The 20,540-nt window shown below is 43.9% G+C and overlaps 1 protein-coding gene across 1 annotated transcript in view; it reads left to right on the forward strand.

The window, feature by feature from the left end:
- The window catches only part of LOC126248126 (serine/arginine repetitive matrix protein 1-like), a 348,458-nt gene that overhangs the window by 291,047 nt on the left and 36,871 nt on the right, over positions 1 to 20,540 (forward strand). Inside the window, exon 3 of the mRNA XM_049948812.1 lies at positions 11,225 to 11,337. Within this exon, the coding sequence (XP_049804769.1) occupies positions 11,225 to 11,337 (113 nt within the window). The remainder of the gene's footprint in view (positions 1 to 11,224; positions 11,338 to 20,540) is intronic.

The following is a 20,540-nucleotide window of genomic DNA, read 5'->3' on the forward strand; positions in this document are numbered from 1 at the left end:
ATACAGCAAGTTGGCAGAATAACGCGGGAATGAAATAAAAGGGGGAGTACCAGTAGTGAGATCCGATCCAGGGACCTCACGCTTACAGAACTAACCGCTTACTCGCTCTGCTGTCGACTGTTTAAATGTTTGCGGCCATGCAAAATAAGTACACCTAATATTTTCAAGCTAGATTTTCTCGAAAACGGTTCAGAGTTGTGTCTACCTGTCTAGGTGTGTTGAAGTCTTAGTCGTGACCTACAGACCCTGTCAATATGAAACAGATCGGTGAGGAAACGTTCGTACGGCCACCTTGTAAACGCAATAGACAGTGTAGTTTGCTGTTGGCGCTGCAAGTAAGGGTTGGACAGAAATTGCTGCTGGCAATACTTTTGGTGTTCCTGGCTCTTTTCCTTCTATCCCAGTTGTTGCTCTAGAAGCACTGGCTGCTGCTGTTGTTGTTGTTGCTGCTCTTCTAACAAGGGAAAAATCCCCGTCGCTGCCGCCCCCCCCCCCCCCCCGCCCCTTACATTTAGTGGTAAGATGGCACAGTGGATAGCTTGTCAAAAACTGAACACTGATCAAGCATGAAAACAGGAAGAAGGTTTACTGAACTATGAAAAAGAAGCAAAATAGAAACAGAGAACAGGCCAAGCTCAAGTTGCGCAACATCGAGCAGGTTGCAAGCACCACGGCGTAGCGTAGTGGTTGTGTGGTCACGGTATTGAACTACAAAGCGGAAGATTCGAGTCCAAATCTCCCTCCTAGCGTCCTTTTTTTCAAAAAATTATGAACTGTCCGTCCAGTCCATGACGTGTCTGTTGCGTGTATTCAAATTTGTGTCTGTATCGTGGTGTAACGTCCGTTTACAAAAGCGAGGTGTAAGGGATGGACCTACAGACGTACGTACCTGCTATTTGTTCCACGCAAGTACCACATGTTATGACTATTGCGCTCCGTTTTGGAAGTTTTGGCTCTTCAATTCCTTTGTTGTGACATATTTCACAGTCATTTATTTGTTGTTTTCGTTTCTGTGAGTGGCTTATGCAGCATCTCGCCTCCTCTCGCTATTCGTCACATTTACTTGCGACGGTAATATTGTCTTACCACATGACTTATATTCTATAACTAGTGTACAGTATAACAACTGCCACGACTACAACAGGAGAACAGACACGTCAATGACCGCCCGGGAAGTTCATAATTTTGAGAAAATAAAAAGCAAAATGGAGTGCGAGGGAGATTTGAACACGGAACTCCCGCTTTGCAGTCCAACACCGTGAGCACCTTGATTTACGCGAAAGAACTTGCCCCCCTTCTAACAGCCGTTTACCGCAAGTCTCTAGAGGAACGGAAGGTTCCAAATGATTGGAAAAGAGCACAGGTAGTCCCAGTCTTCAAGAAGGGTCGTCGAGCAGATGCGCAAAACTATAGACCTATATCTCTGACGTCGATCTGTTGTAGAATTTTAGAACATGTTTTTTGCTCGAGTATCATGTCGTTTCTGGAAACCCAGAATCTACTATGGAGACCCAACTCGCTTTATTTGTTCATGATACCCAGAAAATATTAGATACAGGCTCCCAGGTAGATGCTATTTTTCTTGACTTCCGGAAGGCGTTCGATACAGTTCCGCACTGTCGCCTGATGAACAAAGTAAGAGCCTACGGAATATCAGACCAGCTGTGTGGCTGGATTGAAGAGTTTTTAGCAAACAGAACACAGCATGTTGTTATCAATGGAGAGACGTCTACAGACGTTAAAGTAACCTCTGGCGTGCCACAGGGGAGTGTTATGGGACCATTGCTTTTCACAATATATATAAATGACCTAGTAGATAGTGTCGGAAGTCCCATGCGGCTTTTCGCGGATGATGCTGTAGTATACGGAGAAGTTGCAGCATTAGTAAATTGTAGTGAAATGCAGGAAGATCTGCAGCGGATAGGCACTTGGTGCAGGGAGTGGCAACTGACACTTAACATAGACAAATGTAATGTATTGCGAATACATAGAAAGAAGGATCCTTTATTGTATGATTATATGATAGCGGAACAAACACTGGTAGCAGTTGCTTCTGTAAAATATCTGGGAGTATGCGTGCGGAACGATTTGAAGTGGAACGATCATATAAAATTAATTGTTGGTAAGGCGGGTACCAGGTTGAGATTCATTCGGAGAGTGCTTAGAAAATGTAGTCCATCAACAAAGGAGGTGGCTTACAAAACACTCGTTCGACCTATACTTGAGTATTGCTCATCAGTGTGGGATCCGTACCAGATCGGGTTGACGGAGGAGATAGAGAAGATCCAAAGAAGAGCGGCGCGTTTCGTCACAGGGTTATTTGGTAACCGTGATAGCGTTACGGAGATGTTTAACAAACTCAAGTGGCAGACTCTGCAAGAGAGGCGCTCTGCGTCGCGGTGTAGCTTGCTCGCCAGGTTTCGAGAGGGTGCGTTTCTGGATGAGGTATCGTATATATTGCTTCCCCCTACTTATACCTCCCGAGGAGATCACGAATGTAAAATTAGAGAGATTAGAGCGCGCACGGAGGCTTTCAGACAGTCGTTCTTCCCGCGAACCATACGCGACTGGAACAGGAAAGGGAGGTAATGACAGTGGCACGTAAAGTGCCCTCCGCCACACACCGTTGGGTGGCTTGCGGAGTATAAATGTAGATGTAGATGTAGACCACACAACCACGACGCCGTGGTTCTTACAGTTCGGTCGATGTTGCATATCTGAAACTTCAGCCGTTCACTGTTTCTATTTTGCTTCTCTCTTCACAGATCAGTACACCTTCTTCCTGTTTTCATGCTTGAACTGTGTTCAGTTTTGTCGCTAAATCTGAGGAGGGGGGGGGGGTGCGATGTGCAATGGGGAGTATTCCTTGTGTAAGATGTTCGCTAACACTGTGAGCACCTTGATTTCGAATATCGAATAGCTTCGTCGTCAGTGTGTTGTCTGCTGGGCGGGTTGTTCTACAATCACAGTACAGAATACGATCAAGTCGTCAGTATGGCTTCACTATCGTTGGCGTCACTCTATGTCGATATGCCACACTTCTGCACTTCTATTAGTCGTATTTGGTACTGAAAATGGTGCTGACAAGTATCTGGTCGTGAGCGTAGCATAGATTAACTGATGGAAGGATACCAGCGTTCCTTTTGTTGTGCTCGTGACACGGATAGCTGGCTCTGTGGCTAACCGCACGCCGTTCGTGTCTTAGGTGACAAGGTTACCACCAGATGAAGACGACTGTGATGTATGCTCCCAACTTGTGCTGATCCTACAATCCACTTGCATTAACCAAGGACACATTGGGGGAAAGTAACTTAATCACTGTGTTCCACGTATCGCAAAGACGTTAACGGACCCAGTCTGGAAGTTACAAGAGTTAAGAATTAACAATTACCTCTTACGAACAATGTAGTCCGAAGAAATCAGCTTGGTAGCCACACTCTGGAAGGGGTACTACTATCGATTGCAGTATGAGTAGTAAATGGTACCCTCTACGTACCACTGGTTCTCTGTTACTTTCGAAGCTGAGCGCGCTTTGTTTTCGATAGGGGCATTTTCTTGCTACTTTTTTCAACAGTGCCCAGGCGCTACCAATCACGCATCAAACTGCGAGCGGAGTGTTGTTCCGCGTGTAGATGCATCGCACTAAAATTATTTGAATAGTTTGGTAAAGTGATGAATTACGAGTCTGGCAGTGTTGCGTCGGTAATTTGGGTAACAGTGAGCAATGATACGATTCATTAGCGAACGGTGCGCGTAGTTATGTAGGAAATCAGTGGACGAAACAATATCGTAATTTTTGAACAGTTGTGAAAAACTACTGTGAAAAGTTGTAGCCTGGAAGATTAATTTAGAAAAAAAATACAGCAATGGTAAACTTCAGTGTCAAAGGTGAATGCATCTAACTGTTATTATGAGCATTGCAACGAAGCCTGTTCTATTTGTTCGCCAACTCATATCTATGTTTGATCACTGCAAAATCAAACGACAAAAGGGAGATGAGAGGTTAAAACGTTTCTCTCTTCACAACAACGACCTTTCGTGCTTTTGATTGTTAGTTAACATGTTTCGTTTCTGCCTTCTGGAGCATTTTTCATTAATTACACTATACTACTGTTACATCTCATTGATACTAAAGAGGTTTCCATTATTCATATACTGCAAGAAAATTGTAGTAGTGATTACAGAGTTGTTTCTGTGAATGAGGTTTGTAACTAGGCCACAGGAAATAGCATTTTTAGCTATCCGATAGGTCCTAATTGGAATGATACCATTGCATCTGAATGATGATGTACTCCTATCTGTGTATACTTATATGAACGACTTGGCAGTTTGAGAAAAAATTATGTCACTGAATATTTCATGCTTTCATATCGAAATCCAGAACGAAATTACATCAGAAACACATGTCAGGCCGACTGCTGACAGTCTGCGGTAATGCTCTCCTCACGGGATACTTATGTCGGCGTTTTACCCGCTGTTCTAAATGTTCCATAGATTTTCTGTGGGTTTCAAGTCAAGTGATTTTATAATCCAACCGAGTTCAGTAGGGTGGGGGAGTGTTCAGAAAACAAGTCACATATTCTTCTTACGCGATGAACTTCGCTGTTGGCATCTTTATGTGCCTGTGAACAATTGCCCCTTGCGAAGTGACCGACTCCAAACGTTCATTGCATGCGGTTCGTGTAGCATTGTTCTCTAGCTAAAATGTTGAGACGGAACTTCATTCACTCACTGCCTGCAGCTGTTCATGTCGGGTTTGGAAGCGATTTTGATTCACAATCCGTGGAAAGCATCCCCGGCCTCTCTCAATCAGATCTTCTTCCGACCACAATTTTGACGTGGTGTTTCGTGGCCACGTGTATTACACCACTGTTTGTAGACACACTGAGCAGTCCGCTGCCAAACACCAACAAATCCAGCAATTTCACACACCGTATGGCCATGGACACAACCAGACACGATTGCTCCTTTTCGCCACTCTGTCACGTCCTTACATTTACCCATGTTAACGTTCAATATCCGCTTGATACTAGTGAATCCCTCACTCAAGGTACGTAGACTATGCTCACTGGCCGCTGGTGCCATATGCTGACGTAAACAGTGCGTGCAGTTGAGCACGTGACACGATCGTTGCGCCATCTGGAGACTTAACGATTTATCTGTGTGTGCGCACTGGGCTGACTATTTTTATGTCAGGTGAGCTTGTCTTGAAAGTTTTTGGTTTTCGCGCTGTTCATGGGAAAGCATGCCGACTCCTAGGTACGACGGCGATTTCGGGTTTGTTCCGTAGTCAAGATTGAAGCGAAACGTCCCAGAACCGTATTGAACCAACGTCCTCTGTCTTTTCTATGTTACTTTCTCGTACAGCCCTTATAGAACTGCATATTGGCCAACAGAATCACAACAATAGCCTACCAATTTCTGTGGGCAAAGGAGACCCGTGGTGACTTGTTGAATCTACATTCAGTTTCACACAGCTCAGCTACTGTAGTGACCTCTGAAGAACGCGGCCATACTATACTGCATGAAGATGGTATCTGTTCTTTCGGACATGTCTTCTTATAGTTAAGGCTAACTGGCCGTTGACCTCCTTCTTCTGTGCTGGATGCACACGCATTGCCCGAATTCTTATGGGACTCGCTAAGCTTGTCTGCCGCGAGTAATGAGTGTAATGGGCAGGGGGACTACGAATGTAGAGTGTGGACATTAAGTTGGGAATGTGGGTCTCACGGGGAGCGTGCAATAGATAAATCCCCGCAGTCACACTATTCTCTGTGCTCTCGGTGCCTCAGATGGATGCCGGCATGGTAGCTCCTCGTGTTCGGCCAGAGGATTTAGCTACTCTCTCTTTCTCTCTCTCTCTCTCTTTCTCTAATAAAAGAACTGGGTGAACGGATCAACGAACAACCTGAACCGGTGTCATCAGACGTCCGCCACGAACAAATTCAACAAACAATATGGAACAAAATGAGATTAAAAAAAAAAGAAAAAAGACGGGGCACACATTTTCAACTGTCCCCGTTGATGTATATCAACGCCTGTCGACAGCTTAGTGTTTTAATTTAATTATCAAAAAATGGTTCAAATGGCTCTGAGCACTATGGGACTCAACTGCTGAGGTCATTAGTCCCCTAGAACTTAGAACTAGTTAAACCTAACTAACCTAAGGACATCACAAACATCCATGCCCGAGGCAGGATTCGAACCTGCGACCGTAGCGGTCTTGCGGTTCCAGACTGCAGCGCCTTTAACCGCACGGCCACTTCGGCCGGCAATTATCGTTTCATACCATACTGCAGGTGTGAGCATCTTCACTTAATTTTGGGAGTTAAATACATCAGTCGAAAATTTCAAGATCGAAAAGATGTCCTCTCCAGGAATAGAGACCTCAAACTCTGAGGAGTTCAACAGAGCTCCAAGTGCAGTAATAGAGCTACGGCTTCTGTAGTCCAGCTGGTCCGACAGCACAATAATGTTATATGTTCAAATGTGTGAGAAATCTTATGGGACTTAACTGCTAAGGTCATCAGTCCCTAAGCTTACACACTACTTAACCTAAATTATCCTAAGGACAAACACACACGCCCATGCCCGAAGGAGGACGCGAACCTCCGCCGGGACCAGCCGCACAGTCCATGACTGCAGCGCCTGAGACTACTCCCGCGCGGCAATAACGTTATAAGCCAAAGAGATGAGACCTGCTTTGGTTCAGTCTTAGACTGTTAAAAGTCGATTGTACCGACCAATTTGAGGTCGTTTTTGGGAGATTTTCCACATTCATCCCTGGGTTATGCTTCTTCCAACCAACCTAAAAGTATACCTTTCAAAACATATTTTATTCAACTTTAGCTATGCCAGTAAAAATTAAAAGGCAAGACGTTAAACCCACAACATCCATCTGTTCCAAACGGAAGCGACGTACTCAGAACTGAGAAGCCAAATATTTGTAACAAGCGAGGAATTATAAATGTCATTGCTTATCGTTTCACTCGCAGCAATTTAAGCTGTACTCATAGGTTCCTGCCTAGTCACACACTCGAAAATCGCCACATAATCGGAAATATACAGCAAAATATTTATTTCATTTTTCGTTTTCTCATCAGATGGAAATATGAAGATCGAATATAGCAGAACATACTTGTATTAAATTCAGAAGAGTGTCCCAGAATGTGTTAATAGTCGCTAATATGAAAAAAAAGTTAATACATAGTGAGACATGCGCCTACAATACCAATCCCTCTGACACAGTTACCCAGGAGGTTGCCCATTAAGCTACGCGAAAATGGAATTTTTTCGTTCTTTTGTCTTGGGTATCACCGTTTCTCTTCAAGGCTTATATCTTTGATGCGTCACTGAGATTTAATAATATGGGCGACGTCTTTGTGATAAATCTTCAATGCATCGCTACCTTGGAACGGCATACTGTAAATTATAGTACAAAACAGCTAAAACGTGCGAAAATAAATATGGCGTCGGCCGCATTGAGTCACTTCCATTTGGAGCAGGTGCATGTTATAGTTTTGTCGTCTTCACATTAAAAATAGAAAACACAGAAGTAATGGCATAAATCCATCAGTGTGCTTAAATGGGAAGCTTCGTAAGCAAACAAAGTGTTGTTATATGTCACCAAACGTGAAGAAGTGTTTTTTAAAGTTTATTCTATTCCCTCTTTCTACACGTCGTGGAACATTGAAGTGGTAGTCTTTATTGCTTACTTCTGTTGATATGCAACAGGATATTCCCAACCTTTCCGAATTTTTGTGTTTCAGATTTTTAATTTCAGTGTCAGTCTAATATTACTGAAATATAATAAACAGGGTGTTACAAAAAGGTACGGCCAAACTTTCAGGGAACATTCCTCACACACAAATAAAGAAAAGATGTTACGTGGACATGTGTCTGGAAACGCTTAATTTCCATGTTAGAGCTCATTTTAGTTTCGTCAGTATGTACTGTACTTCCTCGATTCACCGCCAGTTGGCCCAATTGAAGGAAGGTAATGTTGACTTCGGTGCTTGTGTTGACATGCGACTCATTGCTCTACAGTACTAGCATCAAGCACATCAGTACGAAGCATCAACAGGTTAGTGTTCATTAGTAACGTGGTTTTGCAGTCAGAGAAGTTGCTGCTGTACAAGGTAACGTTGACCACGTCACTGTAAGGAGAGTGCTACGGGAGAACCATTTGTTTCCGTACCATGTATAGCGTGGGCAGGCACTATCAGCAGCTGATTGGCCTCCACGGGTACACTTCTGCGAATGGTTCATCCAACAACGTGTCAATCCTCATTTCAGAGCAAATGTTCTCTTTACGGATGAGGCTTCATTCCAACGTGATCAAATTGTAAATTTTCACAATCAACATGTGTGGGCTGACGAGAATCCGCACGCAATTGTGCAATCACGTCATCAACACAGATTTTCTGTGAACGTTTGGGCAGGCATTGTTGGTGATGTCTTGATTAGGCCCCATGTTCTTCCACCTACGCTCAATGGAGCACGTTATCATGATTTCATACAGGATACTCTACCTGTGCTGCTAGAACATGTGCCTTTACAAGTACGACACAACTTGTGGTTCATGCACGATGGAGCTCCTGCATATTTCAGTCGAAGTGTTCGTACGCTTCTCAACAACAGATTCGGTGACCGATGGATTGGTAGAGGCGGACCAATTTCATGGCCTCCACGCTCTCCTGACCTCAACCCTCTTGACTTTCATTTATGGGGGCATTTGAAAGCTCTTGTCTACGCAACCCCGGTACCAAATGTAGAGACTCTTCGTGCTCGTATTGTGGACGGCTGTGATACAATACGCCATTCTCCAGGGCTGCATCAGCGCATCAGGGATTCCATGCGACGGAGGGTGGATGCATGTATCCTCGCTAACAGAGGACATTTTGAACATTTCCTGTAACAACGTGTTTGAAGTCACGCTGGTACGTTCTGTTGCTGTGTGTTTCCATTCCATGATTAATGTGATTTGAAGAGAAGTAATAAAATGAGCTCTAACATGGAAATTAAGCGTTTCTGGACACATGTCCACATAACATATTTTCTTTCTGTGTGTGTGAGGAATGTTTCCTGAAAGTTTGGCGGTACCTTTTTGTAACACCCTGAATATTTTGTGAAAATATTGTTCTGATATTTTCAAGCCATTGGTTACCCTGGACGTAAATATAATTTCAGACTTATTCATATTAATAATGTCAAAAGATTTCATACACTATTGGAGTATGCATGCCGTTTTGGTATCAAAGTGCTCCACAATAACAGTAGTCTTACAAAGTTGATAATTAGCAGTCATTTCTGATGCTGCTAGTTTTGTTTACTTCTGACACGTTCTCAAACTCTCCGAATCAGTTACATGAAAAACTGACCATTTTAGAGTTTTGAATCCTCTTGGAAAAATTTCTAGAGTAATGCACTGAGAACTGCTTCATAATTCTATATAAAAAAAGGGATTCTTAGAGAAAAGTGTTTCCAATTCTTCTCATTTAGTCATTAGTTTGTAGTTTAATAACGACTATGAAAACTAAATGTCATGTATCGATTTAAAAATGAGCGCTCAAAGAAAATTATTTTTCATTCTGAAGTTTAGTTAGACTCTGATATCGGCGTTCTGGGGCGGCAGGGGGGGAGGTGGGGGGGGGGGGGATAATAGTCCCAGGAAGATTGCTTCAGCCAGGTCGAGGTGTTGTGGAAATGTTCTACCCTACCGCTTCAGCCGAACGCGCTTACAAAAATACACTGTTAATCGCAGAGAGTCTTACTCCCAAAATTCTTAGCACACAAGTTCCAATATGAGTTGAGAAACACATTCCTTGCTCCAACATACACTTCGTTTGATGATCACAGTTGTAAAGTTATAGAAATTCAGCTATACACAAATGGGTGTCGAGATTGTTACTACCCACAACATGAATCTGATACACACTGTGACCTCAGTCCCACACCGTATTATACCTCGATAATTATAAATATAGATCTCGACTGTACTTCCCTGACTGAATTCTGTATCTCCAGTTCTCTGTTCCAGTTCGTTAGAGTGTGGACTATTCGTTTGTCTCTCCTAAGAATCGTGTGGCGGGGATTTTCTCTGTTGTTGTTGTATAAGTTATATTTGTAATCGCAAACAAATATGTCCCATTGCATGTTTCATGCCGAGCTCAGTGCCAATGGGAAATACCAGTTTTATATGCCAATTCGATAGAACAACCCCAAAGTATTTTAGTGCGATATTCGACTTGACATATACCACTTGTCATATACCGTATGTAAAGATATCTTCACTGCTTCTTCTTTATCTGACTTGCCCTGTCTCATTTGCCAGCCCATGGAGTGGAATATGCCTGCTACTGACATACAGCAACAGTTGTGAACCCACTGATGTAAACAATTACTGTGTTAAAATATATTGTGTGTGCTACAGTTATTATTATTAAAATCCTCGGTGTGCTATTTTGAATGTAGAGCTGATTGCAAATTATGTTTTGTGGGGGTTTGGGTGAGTGACAGTGAAAAACTATAACTTGATACTCAAGAACTGAACCTGATTTTGCAGCTGTAATACTTGATCGCTGCTTGAGTTTTGGTTACCCCTAATTTTTTCTGCTCCTCTTAATAGATGTCATTGCCCAAATAGCACACCACTAGCCTACTTTCAGACTGTTACATTTACTTGTTTTGTGTTGAAAGATTTAACAGTACACAGAACATTTCATTTATTACACAATGTTGGCCCTGTAAAAAACACACATTAATAAACAACACAGTTACATTACTTGTTTATCCAAAGACACGATAGCAGAAGTGCTGTTGACCTCTTTTTGATACTCAATTAAATACAGACGCATGTAATTGCAACACGTGCCTTTCACCCTACTGAATAAACATATAAAATTCCACTTAATTTTTTCTATGCAGTTTTAAGAAATGTTATAATTTTATAATCATGTTTAATAAAGATGAAACAGCATTGGAAATGTTACTTAAATGAATTATATTTCTGAAAAATATTGCACACCGAATTAAATATAGGTTCCACTGACCCTCCATGAAAGTGAAAGAACAAAGTGAGTTCTGTAAGGAAAAGTGCAGTAATACCACTATGACACTCTTTCCAAAAGGGAGGCTTCTAGATCTCAGGCAATAGATTTTATTTTTAAGATCATCTCATACATACATGCAGAGGACTGCAAACTAATGATTGTCTCATTTACAGGTCTGTTAGCTGTTGTGGTGGCTGTAGACGGACTCAAAGCAACGGCGCTTGTCCTCGGAAAGGTGAAACCAAAGTCTACTGAAGCTCCGCCAACTGACACACCCCTTGATGAAGTAAGTTTGTATTGATTTTGTTGTCACATTACATAGATTACCATGAAGAGATAAAAATTTTATGCCTGTTAATTCACACATGTGTAATTTGATACTGCATTTTTAGTTCTATTTATTGGTACTGGTACTGAGAGTAAAAGACACACATTAATGAACCATTTATTGTAGATCACTCAGAAAACCTTTAAGATTTAGTTGTTAAGTTAGTTGCTTACATTCCATATCTTCAAGAATTGTAAGATACTCATAGCTAAAATATTTTTAAAAAGGGCTAAAATGCAGTTACCATTGTTGTTATCAGTTATGTATGGTAGTTGCTGAATATCTTTTACAACACAGTCATGAAAAAACAAGTAAGCTGAGTATTATTTCATCAAAAGGTTACTACTATATCAAACTTAATAATGTTTTGTATCAAACATGTCTAATGAACTCAAAAAAAATTACTACACTCCTAAAGATGACAAAATTACATTCTTAATTTTGTGCTCGTTTGATAAATGGACTTCCTCATCCACTGGCATCCACACCTACACGATTACTCCACAATTAACACTTAAGTGTTTGGCAGAGGGTTGATGGAACCGTTTCTCTCTATTTCTGAACCATTTCTGTCTCAGATAGCATTTGGAAAAAATGAACACCTAAATATTTTATTAAGATGGTCATTTCTCCCTGTGCAGTCAAGAGAATAGTTTGACATTCTGAGGAGAAAATCGTCACTACAATATCTGAAATAACTGCCATATGAAAGCCAATGATTTCCTCTGAACTATGTTGAATAAGAAAAATGAAAGGTGTCTGTAAAGGAAATATGTGTTTCATGCAGCTGTATTTTATTATTTAATGTTTTCCAAAATGCCTCTTTAAATACGTGTAGCCCAAAAGAATCTCCTCAGTATCACATATAGATGGAAGGTATTTTCCAACAATTGAGTTCAGCTCCAGTCATGAAATCAGGAAATGAGATATTTGCAAGCAGTTCATTGGAAAAAAGTTTGGTAGTCAGGTGAGTTTCTCATCAGTGAAATTAAGATTTCACCCCAATGGATAACACACTAATATTTTATGAATTAGTGGAAAGACACACAATGGTTGCTAGTACACACTGAAATAGATCAGTGAGAAAAGTTGAAAATTTGTGCCAGACCAGGACTCAAATCCGGATTTACCACTTCTCATGAGTGATTGCCTTACCACAGTAGCTGTCCAGACATGGTCCCTGACTGATGCAATTTTCCAACTTATAATCACAATACTGGCTCATTAATCCTCCATGTTCACAGTATTCACTCATTCCTGTAAGAGTTCGATATATATATGATTATAATAGAGGGAAACATTCCACATAGGAAAAATATATCTAAAAACAAAGATGATGTGACTTACCAAATGAAAGTGCTGGTCTCTAACACAAAAGTACTACAGTACCCAGTCATTATCACCTATACTAAAGATGATTGGGTTGAATATGCAAATGGCTTCATAGCAGTCAGTCCCAGGATTTTTATGTCAATTATCACTTCTTTTGGTGCTGGCAATATTTGTTAATGTGAAAAATTATGAGTTGTACTGTGGTCTGGGGTCCATGTTAAACTGGAGGAGGGTAAGGGCATAACATTTCCTATGGAATCATATGTAGTAAAGAACTGTTGTGGTTAGACCAATTTTCATTTTGATGACAACCTTAAGTTCTTTTTACCTCCTTATATATTAGATGTAGCATGCTTTTTGTCACACACAAAGAATAACTTTTACAAACTTACACAGGTATTCCTCTATTCTATTTTGTATGTATGTATGTATGTATGTATGTATGTGTATATGTTCTAAATGACCTGCTTACTAACTTAAAAGACCATGATCTGACTCAGACAGAGACTGAATTTGCACACTGGATTAAAGACCATTGTTCTGGTACATCATCCAGTTCAAATGTTGTTTTTAGGCAGTTTCCCAAGATCATTTAGACAAATGCCTTGTTGATATCAGTTCTCCCATTCAGAAAACAGTATACACAAAAAGTTAAAGTACAAATCTGCACAGAACAAAATTTACACAGTTCACAGATGGGTAGTGCACACAACTTTATTTCCTTAAGCTAATTGATGACTGGGCTGCAGGAAAGGCATGTGATCATGACATTTGAAAGTAAATTATGGACAAGTCATTAAAATTAACAAAAAGTGAACGTGATGACCATGGGACCATTACTAGTGAGAACAACACTGAGCATCTAAAAATTCATAAACACAACATGATCAGTGAAACACCAAAGAATTCAGTTTTGTAGCTAAGATCCCTCTATCTTCACATAGTGTGAGAGCTCTGGAGAACAGCATTTAAAGTATGTTTCTCACTTGGCATTAAATATTTTCTTTAAATAGGAACCATAGTTATTCTTTATCATTGTGTTGTGATCTAGTGCACCTCCTCATAACAACAGTTTCCACCTTTTTCTATTAAAACAAGTTTGTTGTTGTTGTTGTTGTTTGTGTGTGTGTGTGTGTGTGTGTGTGTGTGTGTGTGTGTGTGTGTGTGTGTGTGTGTGTGTGTATGGTTAGTCAGCTAGGTTGCAGGGTAAACCTTCAGTAACATATGTTTTTTGGCACTTATTGTCAATTAATTGTTTCATTTTATAGATCCTATAAACGGAAATAGAATAGAATACCGTATACAGACAAACTTGCATCATTTATGGACAGCAGTTCACTGTAAGAAAGCTTTGGTTAGAATGCTGGTGTAACAAAAATAACTTTGCTGTTTAGCTTGGATAAAATAATATGGTGTGCACTTCTTCATCTACATACATACAAACATCAAAGTGCATGACAGACAGTGGTTAGTTTATTGTACTGTAAGATACAAAACAACAGCAAGGCCACAATGAACTCAAGTTTGTTCTCCTTCCACAAACAAATGAACAACAGCTGAGAACAACAATCCAAATACTGATACAAGCAGTTGCTGACAATAAGTATGTGGATGAGTGCCTGCTGCACTGTGCTTATAAATAGAGGGGCCCTGGTAGATAACTCGACAGATACCATGCCATGTGCACAAGTCACGTGTGCTATTGGCAGAATATTAGGAGTGTAGTGTGCCAGTGATCTGGTGCTGCATTGTGTGTCCAAGTATTACATACAGGGTTACAGCACCCCTCCCCCCTTGGGGAAGGGATGCCTCACCAATGCAGGTGTTGAGGTGAATCTTGAAACACCCATGACCTCTGCAGCAGACACCACAGGTGATGATAGCAGTGGCAGGAAGAGGTTCTGGGCCAGAACCAGTGAGTAGGGGTGGAAGTTGAGCGACCATTCAGTGGCCACTACCCTGCGAAGTACCATAAGAAAATGCTGATGATGACTACACTGGTAGCATCTCGACATCCGATCCCTAGACATGGTGGATTGTGCTGTCGGTGAAGTGGCTGGCCACTCGGTCACCGGGACACTGGTGTTGTAGGATCAGAAGGTGCTGGTCTAGCTGGCCAGGTAATTGCCAGTGGGAGTGAAGCATTGCACAAAGGTGTGGCAGTAGGTGCCAGGAGCTAACCCCAGAAATGAGCCCGGAGGCAGTGACATCCAGAACAAGGGCAGGTCCACCCTTGCAGCAGAGTTGCTACATGAAGATGGGACAGGCTCTGAAGAAGAAAGTGGAGGCAGTGGTGGTGGACCCACAGCCCTCACCATGGTGGGAATGTGCAGCTGGTTGTGGTGGTGCACCACCACCCCATCACTGGGGTGCACCATATGGAGGCAGAATCCTCAGCAGCTGTGGACCATGGCTTGCATCCAATTCAGTAAGTGATTGAGCATCCCAAGTCAAGACTGTGAAGCCAGTTTCAAACCATGATGATGGAGCAGTGTTGGCAGGGCAGCATGAGCAGATGCAGGAGGGTGTGTAGCTGGTGATCACACAGCATCCAAGCCCAAAGTACATTCTACCACCAGCATAAACCTGTAGGAACTCAAGAAGCATGTCAAAGTGTCATCCATGGAGGGGTCCATGACATACTTCTTCATTTGAATCTTGAATGTGTGGATGAAATGTTCCACCTTGCTGTTAGATTGCAGGTGGAAGGGAGGAGCAGTCATGTGGCAAATGCCTTAACACACAAAGAAGTATTGGAAGGCCTGAGAGCCAAACTGTGGACTCTTATTCATCAAAGGCGTGCAAGGTGATCCTTCAACAGAAAAAAAATTGTGGAGAGGGCTTGAATTATAGCTACAGCTGACACTGAAGGACAGTGGATAATATATGGAAATTTGGAGAAAGCATCAACAACTAAAAACCAATAAGAATTTAGGAAGTGTCTCACAAAAACAACACAGACATGTTCCCTTGGACACCGTGGTGTGGGCCATGGAGAGAGTGTTACTCGTAGCACCACCTGTTGGGTAGCACAGTGAGGACAGGCTGTGACAAGATGTACATGCCAATGGACCAATAATTTGGTATGCAAGACCCACCCCCCTTCCCCCAATATCCTTGATGTAGGAGCTGAAGCATATACCATCATAGGGCGCCCAGGATCACAACCCTAGGTGACAACCCGCCTTTAGCTAAGAGAACAAAATCATTAAATACTGTACAGCAGTGATGGGGTAAAGTAGTTACACAAAGGACCTGAAGACTTATCTGGAGGCCTCTACAGCTGAATGAGGGAAGGCTGAATGAGGTGAACAACTTGAGGCAACCCCCCAGGCGGTCCACAACTCTTTTGTGGATATGTGGGTAGCGAGCACGGGACCCCGAGCTAATGTGGCCCTCCTTCCTTTCCTGGCTGCATACCTTCCTTTTCCGCATCCTTCCCTATCCCCCATCTTCGCCCCCCCCCCTCCCCTCACCTCTGGCTCTTTCCTTCCCTTTCTCCCCCTCTGGGAGTATGGTTTGTGCCTACGTCCGGAGACGGACGCTCGTAAATGTAATGCATTCTTCGTCTTCTCTGCTTCTATGTCTTCATCCTTCCTTTCTCCTTCTCTTTTCCTTACCTCTTCTCTTTACCCTTTTCTCCGCTGCGGCGTTTGAGACCTCTCTTCTTTCCTTTACCTTTCTTTGTTTTTCCCTTTCTCTTTCTTCCTCCCTGTGCGTGTCTGAAGGCCGACCCACGCATTTTCGTGTGTAGCTGGTGACGGGTAACGCGTAATTCCCCGCCCTGGGTAGACAGGTAGGACACGTACGTACCCCCTGGTAACGGCCAGGCCCAGGGAGGGGTGATTACCCGAGCTGATACCTTCCGAAAGTGCCGATTGGTCCCTCCGTCCGTTTGTCGACGTGACCTGAGGTGTGAACAATCACCTAAGGTGGGAGTGCCCTCAGTGAGGGCCCCCACAAGGGAGGAGCGCGCCATCGGAGACGCCGGTAATGATAGGGGATTCTTCCCCAATGGTTTCCTCATCTTCCACTATGTCTGCTCACAAGCGTAAGTTCACTGAGTCTCAGCCACAGACAGTTCTTCCATCGTTGCCACAGTTCCTTGTTGTTTCTCGGTCTGACGAAGGTCACGACTTCTCCACGGTCAACCCTTTCATTATTCAGAAAGATGTCGACGCAATTGCAGGTCCTGTAAATTCTTGTTCCAGATTACGGAATGGCACCTTGTTGTTAGAAACAGTCAGTGCCCTCCAAGCACAATGACCAGGGCGTAACGGCTATTCATAGCGTTATGAAAAGGGTTGACACGAACAACATTCCAACCCGCACTGTCTTCTTGACATTTGACAAAGTTCAACTCCCATCGAAAATCAAAGCAGGTTATGAGATAATTTCCGTTCGCCCTTATGTCCCGAACCCTACGCATTGCTATCGGTGTCAGCGGTTCAATCACACCAGCCAGTCCTGTTCCAATCCGGCCAAATGTGTTACGTGTGGCAAGGATGACCATGAGGGTGCCTGTCCACCTCCATCCCCTCTTTGCATCAACTGTATGGGTGACCACGCTGCTTCCTCTCGAGATTGCCCCATTTTTAAAGACGAAAAACTCATTCAGAAAATCAGAGTGAAGGAAAAGGTGTCGACCTTTGCTGCTCGAAAATTATTCGCCAGTCGACAGCCCACCGTGCCTCAGACAGGAAAATACAGCACTGTCCTTGCTTCTCCTCGGCCTACAAAGGAGGCGGCCACACAGACTTGCGACCTCAGCTTTAGTGCCACGGTCGTCAGATCGGCCAGCGCAAAGATCGCCCGTTCAACTTCACCACTTTCACCTGCCCACTCTATGGCTCACCCTTCATCGGGTTCTGCTAAATCTTGAGCCCAAAAGTCAGACACCAACACTTCGAAAAAAGAGCGTACTCGTGAAGATTTTTTTACGTACCCCAACTTCACAACCATCGGTTCCTCCTTCATCTAAACATCATGTTTCCAAGAAGGCTAATAAGAAACCCAGTTCATCTCCTTCTCCGGCAAGGGGTGTCTCATCTACAGCACCACCTGGCGGAAATCGCCCTCGGCCGTCTTCTGTGTCGCCGAGGCGCACTGCTGGTGGGCGATCAACCGGCCGATCGCTGGTGGCAGGAGCTGCTCCTGAACAACCTATGGATCAGGATCTTCTGCCTTCGGCTGAATGCCATTCCATGCTGTCGGTCGCAAGCTCTGAGCAGTCGTTGAGTTGACGGCAACCTTGGTCACATTCCTCCATTTTCTGTTCACCCTATGTCCATTATCCACTGGAATATCCGCGCCATTCGAGCCAATCAGGATGAATTGTCGATCCTCTTACGATCCTACTCGCTGGTCATCTGTCTTCAGGAAACAAAGCTGCGTCCCCATGACCGCTTTGTTCTCCCCCATTTTCAGTCCGTCCGATTTGATCTCCCCTCTGTTGAAGACACTCCAGCCCATGGAGGACTCGTGATTCTTCTCCATGATGCTCTCCATTATCACCCAATCTCCTTAAACACTTCCTTCCAAGCTGTCGCTGTCCGTCTCTTCCTTTCTGGATATACCTTTTCTCTTTGTTCTGTATACACTCCATCGTCCACACCAATGGCACGAGCTGATCTCCTTCATCTTCTTGGTCAGCTTCCACCCCCCCTATTTGCTGGTTGGGGACTTCAATGCCCACCACCCGCTTTGGGGATCTCCACATCCTTGTCCACGTGGCTCACTATTGCTAGACGTCTTCCACCAAGCGGATCTAGTTTGCCTCAACACTGGATCCCTACATTTTTGTCAGCCTCCACGACAAATTTCTCTCATTTGGACCTTTCGGTCGGTACTGTTCCGATAGCTCGGCGCTTCGAATGGTTCGCCCTTGATGATACACACTTGAGTGACCACTTTCCATGTGTCCTTAGACTGCAGCCTCAACTGCCATATATGCGCCCGCGACGCTGGAAGTTTGCCCAAGCCGATTGGACACTTTTTTCGTCTCTAGCGACATTCGATGACCGTCGCTTTCCTAGCGTCGACAATGAGGTCACACATATTACAGACGTTATTCTTCCAGCTGCGGAACGTTCAATACCACGTACCTCCGAATTGCCCCGGCGCCCCCCAGTTCCTTGGTGGAACGAGGCATGCCGTGATGCAATACGTGAGCGGCGACGTGCTCTTCGCGTTTTCCGCCACCATTCTACTTTGGCCAACTGTATCCGCTATAAGCAGTTCCGTGCGCGATGCCGTCGCGTCATCCGCGATAGCAAGAAGGCAAGCTGGAAATTCTTTATTAGCTCATTTAACACCTTCACTCCCTCCTCGGAAGTTTGGAGTCGGATTCGACGGTAATCAGGCGCGCCTAGTTTCTCCCCGGTCTCTGGACTCACTGTCGCGCGTGATACGTTAGTGGACCCCGTCGCAATTTCTAACTCATTGGGGACCGATGACCATCGCAGTCTGGTCCCTTTAAATCCCACAAACCAACCATCTAACTCATTGGGTCAACACTTTGCTGGGATTTCGAGCTCTTCAAATTACCCGCCAGCTTTTCTCCCGAAGAAACGTGCAGCGGAAGTGCAACCTCTTGCTTTCTTCTCTCAAAATCGCGAAAGCTATAATACTGCTTTCTCCAAGCGGGAACTCCAACATGCACTCTCTTCTTCTCGCTCCTCCGCCCCAGGACCGGATGGTATCCACATCCAAATGTTGCTGCATTTATCAACCCATAGTCTGCGTTACCTCCTTCGCCTTTATAATCGAATTTGGACCGACAGTACTTTTCCCAGACGATGGCGGGAAGCTATCGTCGTTCCTGTTCCGAAACCTGGAAAGGACAAACATCTCCCCTCTAGCTATCGCCCCATTTCTCTCACGAGTAGTGTATGTAAGGTTTTGGAGCGTATGGTGAATTGCCGTTTAGCTTGGTGGCTGGAGTCCCGCAGTCTTTTAACACCTGCCCAATGCGGTTTCCGAAAGCATCGTTTTGCAGTTGACCATCTTGTTTCTCTCTCCACTTATATCTTGAACAATTTTCTCCGGAAACGCCAAACGGTAGCAATATTTTTTGATCTGGAGAGAGCATATGATACCTGTTGGAGGACGCACCCTCCGCACACTGTTCTCTTGGGGCTTTCGAGGTCGGTTGCCCCTTTTTCTTCGCGAATTTATGGCAGAGCGCACATTTAGGGTGCGGGTGAACACTACTCTCTCCCGTACCTTCTCCCAAGAAAACGGGGTACCTCAGGGCTCCGTGCTGAGTGTTGTACTGTTTGCCATTGCCATAAATCCAATTATGGATTGTCTCCTGCCTGATGTCTCGGGCTCCCTCTTTGTGGACGATTTGCGATCTACTACAGCTCTCAACGGACCAGCTTTCTTGAACGACGTCTTCAAGGATGTCTCGATCGCCTCCACTCTTGGAGCATCGAAACTGGCTTCCGTTTTTCTCCCAGTAAGACAGTTTGTGTTAATTTTTGGCGACGTAAGGAGTTTCTTACACCCTCCTTACATCTTGGACCTGTCAACCTTCAGTTTTCGTACGTCGCTAAATTCTTGGGTCTTATGTTTGACAGAAAACTGTGCTGGTCCTCCCACGTTTCCTATCTTTCGGCTCGCTGTCTGCGATCCCTCAACACCCTCCGTGTCCTGGGGAGCGGACCGAGCGGTCCTTCTCCGCCTCTATCCCGCCTTAGTGCGCTCGACATTGGACTATGGAAGCATAGTCTACTCCTCTGCTCGGCCGTCTATTCTTCGGCGTCTCGACTCTATCCACTGCCGTGGATTACGTTTAGTGTCTGGAGCTTTTTACACCAGCCCTGTGG

This window comes from Schistocerca nitens, chromosome 3 (assembly GCF_023898315.1).
Source record: "Schistocerca nitens isolate TAMUIC-IGC-003100 chromosome 3, iqSchNite1.1, whole genome shotgun sequence".
Taxonomy (NCBI): domain Eukaryota; kingdom Metazoa; phylum Arthropoda; class Insecta; order Orthoptera; family Acrididae; genus Schistocerca; species Schistocerca nitens.